At 41.4% G+C, this 8439-nt stretch overlaps 1 protein-coding gene across 1 annotated transcript; it reads right to left on the bottom strand.

Moving 5' to 3' along the window:
* Positions 1 to 4711: 4711 nt before the first annotated feature.
* LOC129859554 (protein S100-B-like) lies at positions 4712 to 6537 on the bottom strand. The gene is made up of 3 exons (XM_055929447.1): positions 6430 to 6537; positions 5686 to 5841; positions 4712 to 5436 (listed from the first exon to the last, which is right to left on the bottom strand). The coding sequence occupies exons 2-3, from the start codon at positions 5821 to 5823 to the stop codon at positions 5287 to 5289; spliced, it is 288 nt and encodes a 95-aa protein (XP_055785422.1). The 5' UTR covers positions 5824 to 5841; positions 6430 to 6537; the 3' UTR covers positions 4712 to 5286.
* Positions 6538 to 8439: the final 1902 nt, after the last annotated feature.

Here is an 8439-nt window from a genome sequence, read left to right as displayed (position 1 = left end):
AGAAAAACAATGTTGTTTGGGAGTTTACCAGACCCAGATTAAGCATATCCCTGGACAAAAAAAAAACAAATTTTCACCCCAGTAGTAGTCTTATCTGGTGCAGATCGGCCTGATGTATGTTTATCGTATGCTTATCCTTGTACCTCGGCCAGACTTAGTACTTTTTTATTATCCTTGGAAACAGAGGAAGAGAGATCATCCTTGAGTCCCACCCTGCTGTGGAAGTCACTCCCTATAGAGGGATTTAGAGGATTATGGATTTAAATGTCCATGTGGCTTTCATACCTGGGGCTGTCACTGTCCTCTGGCCCACATCTGCATCTGCTGCACTGTTTACAAGGCCACTACAGATCACTGGAGATCTATCTGCATGGCTGATAGATGATACAGGTCATTTATCACTGGACCAGCAGGATTTATAGTGTAGTTTATTTCCTGAACACAATATCCCAAAATGTTTCACATGTGTTTTTTCATCAGAAATTATTGCTTTGTGTGTGTGTCAAATATTACTGTTCTCAGATTTTTCATTCGTACATTTCAGAATTAGTTTTGTAAAATGCTATATATTTTAGCTACCATAGGCTAATGTGATTAGCATGAGGTTGTAAGTAACAAAGGGTTGGATCCTTTTAAACAATAAAAGTTAATTTACCAACATTTCTGAAAATGGATATATAGCGATTTGAAATGAAACTTTTATTTTCTCCCTTACTAAAAAACAGATACCAATTGTGGCTGAAAGGAAATATTTCCTCCAAACCAGTGTACAAAACTATTCATTGTTCAAACCAGAAGCCTGTTGATTCATTTCAAATACGCTTCGACGTTGACGCAATTGCTCTGTACATTGAATGCAACTGATTAGGTGTCATTAACCATGACTCTTAACTTTTCGCTAAAGCTTCACTTTTTGTGGATTAAAAGCTAACAGCAGCCTGGTCAAACTGATGTCCTTCCAACCAGTTTTGTCCACGGGGAACCGAGTTCATGTTCACTTTATTCAATAGATTTAGATTTGTATTCTTCTCCCTGTAGAACAGATCTTAAGATATTTGACACTTGATAATATTGATGTTGTCTCAGGGGTGGACGGACTGGAACATACTGTTATGCTTGCCCCGGGGCGATGTTTTCTTAATCTGTCAGTCACTCATTATTTCAATGAATCAGTCGGCTTACCTGCAACACAAATTTTTACCTTTGTGGTGATGATAAAGTGGGGGACTTGTCCAGAGTTAAAAAGTAACAAGTTGTCACTGACATTTTTCCACGGCCGGACCCAGGGGCAGCTTGACGTTTATTGTCACTAATCTTCCCTGGAGGCAGACCTGAGCGATTTAAACCAGATGGCCCAGTCAAAATTGGCTATATTGTAAAGATGCTTTTTGTTCTTAATTGTATTACTTTGTGGCTGTGCTAGCTAGTGACAACTCTGCAGAGCTGCCTCCAGGTCAAGATTCATGACAATAAATGCCAATCTGTGACAGTCAGCCAAAAACCACCCGTGGCTGACAATACCATCGCCCAATGGAGATTTTTTTTAATGCTCTTGGTTCCTTAGAATCGCTGTTACCATTTCTCGCATTGGAGAGGTTAATATTAATATTTTTTTTTTACATATACTGTACGTCATGAAAGGAAAGTCACCATTGGTGCCTGACTGTCATTAATTAAAGTCCCACAGTCAGTCAGTCTGCGTCAGTCTATGTCAGTAATTGTCATTGTGTCCCATTGTGGTAACCAATCTAGTTCCATGAAACAGATGGTTCCTCAGTTGGTGACTATGGGAAAAGGAACAAGCAATCGACCCACCAAAGTGACAATGCTCCCCATTTCCACTTTAGACCTTGCTGGTCCCAACAGGGGAGATGCACTGTCATGCCACGACAATGTTTTGCAGAGACACAATGGATACGTCCCAAATGGTACCATATTCCCTACATATTGCACTTCTTTCGTGCGCTACCCTATGGGCCCTGGTCAAAATCAGTGCACTAAATAGGGAATAGGGTGCTATTTGGGACACATGTAAAGAGAGAAGCCTGACACTGCGACATGCTGATAGCCCATTAACAACCTATTAACACAGGGAATATTGTCATTGCATCATTTGATCCCACAGTATGTCATTGTCATATTTATAGGTAGCTTCTACAGAGATGGTTTTTCCACAGTATTTCAGCGTTGAAACGTCACGTCCAATGTCCAAACTTCAACAGGGGGTAATAAACAGAACAGATGGGTTGATGGGAATTTAAGTGGCATACAATTTACCCCACAGAGCCCCCATTACAGCTCTCCTAGATCAACTCCCAGAATGAATTGCAGTGGAACTCAATATATTGTCCGGCTAGGCGCATTGTTGGATCAGGAACAGTATTACTCAACACACACACACGCACACGCACACGCACACGCACACACACACACACACACACACACACACACACACACACACACACACACACACACACACACACACACACACACACACACACTGCACCAGCAGTTCATGTATCATAAATAAACCCAAAACATTATCTGCGAATTTATGCTTTGTCATCTTTGAATAGAACAGGAATTGAAGGCGTATAATGATCAGCTCCAGGACAAAAACTGTCCAGGACAAAAACACCTGTACAGTTACTAATCCCTCTGTTTACCAAGAGTAGCATAATGTAATCTAGATTGCAAAGAATTATGGAGAGATTAGAAGGAGGTCCCATCTCTATGTTCCAGCTAATGTCTGGATGGATGTGGATGGATACGAGATCTATCATGTAAGGAGCTGTGTATGGAGACGACGCCAATACATATGTATATGATCTGATTCCAGTGGGAATATCCCACGTGAATAAGGTCTATTACAGTCCACTCAAGTAATGAAACAGCTGGAGTTATTTTTGGACCATCTGTTGGTGTCTCAACAATCCATTTCCACAACACGTCTACTCTACAATATTCAAGCCCACCTGTTACCTGCGGCTCCTTGGGATATGTTAAAGGGCCTGATGGGACTGATGAGCAGCTTCACGATTCTTATTATTGCCGTTTATATTGAACAATATGCTCCAAATTGGACTGACTCATTAGACACCATAGCCAAGCAGACGTTTTTTGTTGTTGGTGTGACCACCACAGGCAGATCTGAACAGCGTAGGCGCACACATACTGTTGCATTCCTGGTTCAAAGGTCATTTTGCTCTTTGAATAAGGTGCGCGACAGTGTACCTCGGAGAGAATCTTTAATAGGCAGTTTACTACGCCTTTGACAGAGGAGACGACAGCACCACATCCGTAGATCTCTCCGCCTGCGCCCGCTCAAAGGGTAGCAGGGATATACCACAGGCCCTCATCCAATGAAGCCCTGCCAATTAAGATGGCCACAACCAGTAAGAAGGATGCATTTTGTGATCATGCACTCGCTCAACAAGTGCATGCATGTTTTAACAGATGCACCGGTGTGCATAGTAACATTCTGCTGTCTATTCTCATACTCAACACATGCATCTTGCCTAGTCGTGTCCAAAGGACCAGGAATCCATCGAGTAAGTGCGTCAGAGATTGATAGTCCAATTAAACTTTTCCCAAATGCCATTAATGTCTGTCTCTATTGAGGAGCAAAAACAAGCTACTTGCCAACTCACAATGTTCCCTCAGAGTTTTGGCGCACTGCCCATCCCCTTTATATCCTGGTCTCACACTGGGGCTGAGGCAGCTCTCTCTACCGTATTATTATGTTCAGCACCAGATGCAGCAGCCTGTGTTGAATGGTGTTTAAATGAGGCTTTTATGTCCCGCTTGCATAAATACTTTTTACATTTTATTTCCACAATAAGTATACTGTACCCAGCGGTGTCGTGTCCACAGGAAGAAGCCATTTCAGACTATCAAGTTAGAGTATCTAGCTCGTTTAACTCTCTTAGCTGGCCATGTTGGTAGACTTCAGAAAAGCAAGCAAAAACTAAATGTACTGAATACGACTCACGTTCCTTTCAATCTTTTACGCAGCTTTTAGCAGAGATGCAGAGGAAAATGCCCCCCCCCCCCCCCCCCCCCCGATAATCGGGGTGCATGACGCAGCTGACAGCACCATCGATTCCGAATGATAGAAGAATCCATTCTCAGTGGCTACATGTTTGTGTATTTGTACATCATCTATCTACAGTAATTGTGCTTCTACCACAGTTAACTGATCAATGTTGCCCATGTTTCACCCGTCGCGTCACCAAACGATTGACCCTTTACGTGTCCATTCCAAAAGGTGTTTTGATTGACTACTTTTTCCAGAGAGAAAAACCTCATATTGTTGCCAGCCGTCGTGTATATACGTTCTGAGAACATGGTCTCCCAGGAGAGGGTTGCCATTGGCTCGGTAGACTTTGCTTGCACTGTCTCTTCATTCCCAATACAGTTAAAACACAGAATTGGCAACAGACATCAAGAGGTAGCACGTATGGCACGCAGTCATGATCGCGTAGAGATGTTTACTGAAGATGCATCAGGAAGATGCATACATTCTCTGTGTCACTGATTCAGTATATTTGACATAGTCCTTACATCCAGTAGGTGCCAATGCTTTTGTCATGGAGCAACACTGCCTCTTAGGGGTACACATCACAACTTTTCTACAGGAGACAGAACTATGAATTGTATGAATCTCAAGTGAAAAGGGCATGGTGTAACTGGTGAAAAGTATGTGCGTGTATTCAGTTGATCATCTTTATTGATTATCTGTGTTAAACTTTTAATGGCGTCTCACAAAGCACAGTTCAATTTGAAAACCACTTTCATCAAAACAGAATTCAGTTCAAGATAATGGCTGGAATTCAACAGCATCTTTTGGGGGGTCAGAATCAAACTGGAGGATTCTTGTTTTACTTGCCAAACCATGTCCAATGTAGCTGATTATACATGCATTGTTAGTGATAGCAATTGAACCAATTTAGAGCCGCAGAAATGCATGAATCTATTACCTTGGTTCTTAGCTTTACAGTATAACAAGGAAAGTGCTCTATGCTTTGTTGGCAAAAGCTATTCTATGAAGTTTCAGTACTAAACCAATTTGGTTTTGTCAACTCTGACGAGACACAGGCAATGAAACAAAGTGCGTTAGCCCTTTGTAGGCAAACAGGGTATGAGAAACCTATTGAAACTAAATGGGACCAACAGGCAAAATACAAAGTTTTCATTGACATTTAAGTTTTTTATCAAACTAAAGTTCCTACTTCATAATTTACTCGCTTTCTCTCTCCCCATCTCTCTTGTTTAACTGGTGCCTAGCTACTCGTCCTCATGGTGCTCGCAGAAATCATGGCAACAGACAGTTACCATGGTGATAAATGTCATGAACTCTTGGAAGTCCAATTCCGAGTCTCCGTCCGTGTCCAGGCTCTCCATCAAACTGTCCATAGTGGCCTGGTCCTTCACTTGCTGAGAGCAAAAACAGTAGATAGATAAGGTCATATTTGATTGACTAAAGGTGCATTCCGCAATATTTACGGCTGGTTTTATGGTCATTTCACCCATTGATTCTAGAATAATAATGTATAAATGCCTCGTGAGCTTAGTGCAACAAAGTCTGTGAAATGATTTAATCATAGCCTAGATCCAAACTGCATGTTCAATTTAAACAATGACGTATGAAATATTGTAGTGAAAATATGGTCGGGATTTACTCACCCCTGTAAGGGCTGGTAGCTCCTCATTGATCAAGTCTTTCAGTTCACTTTTCTTCAGTTTGTGCTTGTCCCCTTCTTTCTCTGCGTACTTATGGAACACCTCCATGATGGTGGCCAGTGAACTCTCCAGGTCAGTCATTGTGGTTTGTAATGTGATCTACAAAGTAGAGCAAAAAGCTATTCATCTCTAGGCCTAGTGTGTGACATAAACAACAGGTACAGATGTAGGATCTTAATTCATTTGAGTTTGCTACAGCAGGAAAATAGTCCTGCAGCAACAGGAAATATGAATTATTATGTGGATAATAACTAACGGACTTTTTTGTAGGGGTTGATACATTTCTCATCAGGGAAAATCAAGTCTGAAATTTCAAAGTGGAAATAACAAACTTCCAAAGTATTTTTAAACCTCAAAAATACTACAAGTTTGACTGTTCCTTCATTGGAGGAACCTGCAACAGGGCGAATAAAACATGAAGATCCTACACCTGTAAGCAGTCACGTAACTTCAATACATCAGATGATGACATTCTATCTCTCAGACCTCTCTCTCAACAACAACAAAAAAAGGACAGCCCAGTGATTAGCGGGGAGTAATCAAGATACTCGTACAATTTAAAAATAACCTTTTTAAGCCTGTCATTACACTATACAAATCCCTAAATCAAAGTCCATGAACGAATGGCTCCAGTTTAAGATCAACTCAATTTAGAAACAGCAGATACAGTAGAACATCTTGACTTACCAGTGTGTCTCGGACTGGAACAAAGGTTATTTGCAGATGAGAGTGAGTAGTGGCTGTGGACGGACAAAGAGTATAGGCTTTTATAGTTGGTGTGGGGAGGGCCTAGTGCCTCTGGTCAACCACCCTGCCAGTCCAGCACACTGACCAATAGGCTCTTTTTCACCCTCTCACTCCACTGTATTCTCACACAGAATTCACCATTGATGGCTATGCCAGTCTTTTACCATGTTAAAATGGTCAATATACACTATTGTTTGAATACCATTCTTTTGTATGGCATTATGACTTTGAGCTGAATTTGTGGATTTGAGCTTCCAGGTTTACAACTGATGTGTAAGAAAGGGATATCACTAGATTGCACGATATTATAATAGGCTATCTAATGTTCATATGATCGCACAGGCCTTGAACGTATTGTCAAACGAATTAGGCAAAACAAACAACGAGGCCTTTCACCCTCTCCCCCTATACGTCTTCCTAACCTCCACCGTTAAACCACTTTACCTGTAATTGTAAAGAGGATTTTCTATGCATGGCCATTTGTATTGATCTCTTAGACTTTGGACCTTCTGGTTGCCACAATCCCCACCAGCGTTTTGTCTGAGACAATGGCCTGTTTCAGAGGAAATGGATGCTTGTGCATGTTAATGAACACATTTCTTTTCACTTGTGGAGTTGGCCAGACGTGTGCCCGATACACTCCCGGACTGCTAAGTAGGCACAGCCATCCATGTAAAAATCATGTTCAAAAAGTGAAATATGCTGTCATGTTTCACCATTATGAATAGGTGCCTGAACTATAGGATTGATAAGTGTTACAGTTAACTAGAGCAGAAATAGAGAGGGGCTCTGATTTAGTTGATTTACTACTGAGCTAAGACTTCTAAATTTGAGGTGTCTAAAGGGTAGGTGTGCATAAGCTACAAAAAGCTTAACCTACAGTAGCAACATAATCCCTTACCATTTCATTAAAAAGAGGTTGAAAACAAATGTGATCAAGTTCCAGAATACATTAAATTCCTGTTCTACTCACTACCTCCCACGAACTCTCTCAACTCTCTGGCCAGCATCTGTTTTGCATTCTTCTCAGGAAGCATTTGGGAGAAAGTGCTTTTTACTTCATGATAAATGTTTCTTTGTCTCCTCCGAAATATATTTCACATACTTCTGACAACAGTTGACCATTGTCCACTGAAAACAGTTGTTCTTGTGTGAAGAAATCAGCGTTGCTTGCTTTGAAAGACTGTCTGTGGTCATTGTAGTCAGATGATTATATAAACTGATCCAGTCAAATCCATGATCTATCATTTTCATACTTCTTCTCTCTCTAACTCATTAATTAAGCATAGAAGAAACTACGCTCTGGAAAATTTTATTGGTAGGAGGTAGAGTTTTTCGAGATGATTTCAGCTGAGCTCAGAGAAAAATCCACCCAATACCGAACAATCATCTGATCATATCATATGACCTCTATCCAATGACCTGACAGGACTGTTGGGCAGGTAGGTGATAGAGTTGACGAAGTGACGCCGAGCTGAGAATTAAAAATCTCTCTCTCTCTCTCTCTCTCTCTCTCTCTCTCTCTCTCTCTCTCTCTCTCTCTCTCTCTCTCTCTCTCTCTCTCTCTCTCTCTCTCTCTCTCTCTCTCTCTCTCTCTCTCTCTCTCTCTCTCGGTGTAATGATGAATGCATCATTATTTCAGTGTATCACGTGTCAAGTAAAAGGATTCATACAGTTCAAGATGAAGAGAATAGAGTATTGTGTTCATATTGGGTCTGATGGGTCTGGTGGACTCATTGTAACTCTCCAAAAGAGAGATGTCACCTTTTGTAGTGTGAGATAATGCGGTCTCCCTGTGTTTTGCTGTAACCATGGCTTATTAGGTCAAAGCCTCTCGCTGAGTTGAAAAGGTTTGCCAAGTGGCTGACTCATCCCTGGCAGAGTGCAGGGAGCTCTAGTGGTCTGGACAATGACTGGGGGAGTAACCAGGGGTAGAACTAAGAAAACAAC

The sequence above is a fragment of the Salvelinus fontinalis genome, chromosome 7 (assembly GCF_029448725.1).
Source record: "Salvelinus fontinalis isolate EN_2023a chromosome 7, ASM2944872v1, whole genome shotgun sequence".
Taxonomy (NCBI): domain Eukaryota; kingdom Metazoa; phylum Chordata; class Actinopteri; order Salmoniformes; family Salmonidae; genus Salvelinus; species Salvelinus fontinalis.
The sequence above is the reverse complement of the archived record's forward strand: the minus strand, read 5'-3'. Positions and strand labels throughout refer to the sequence as shown.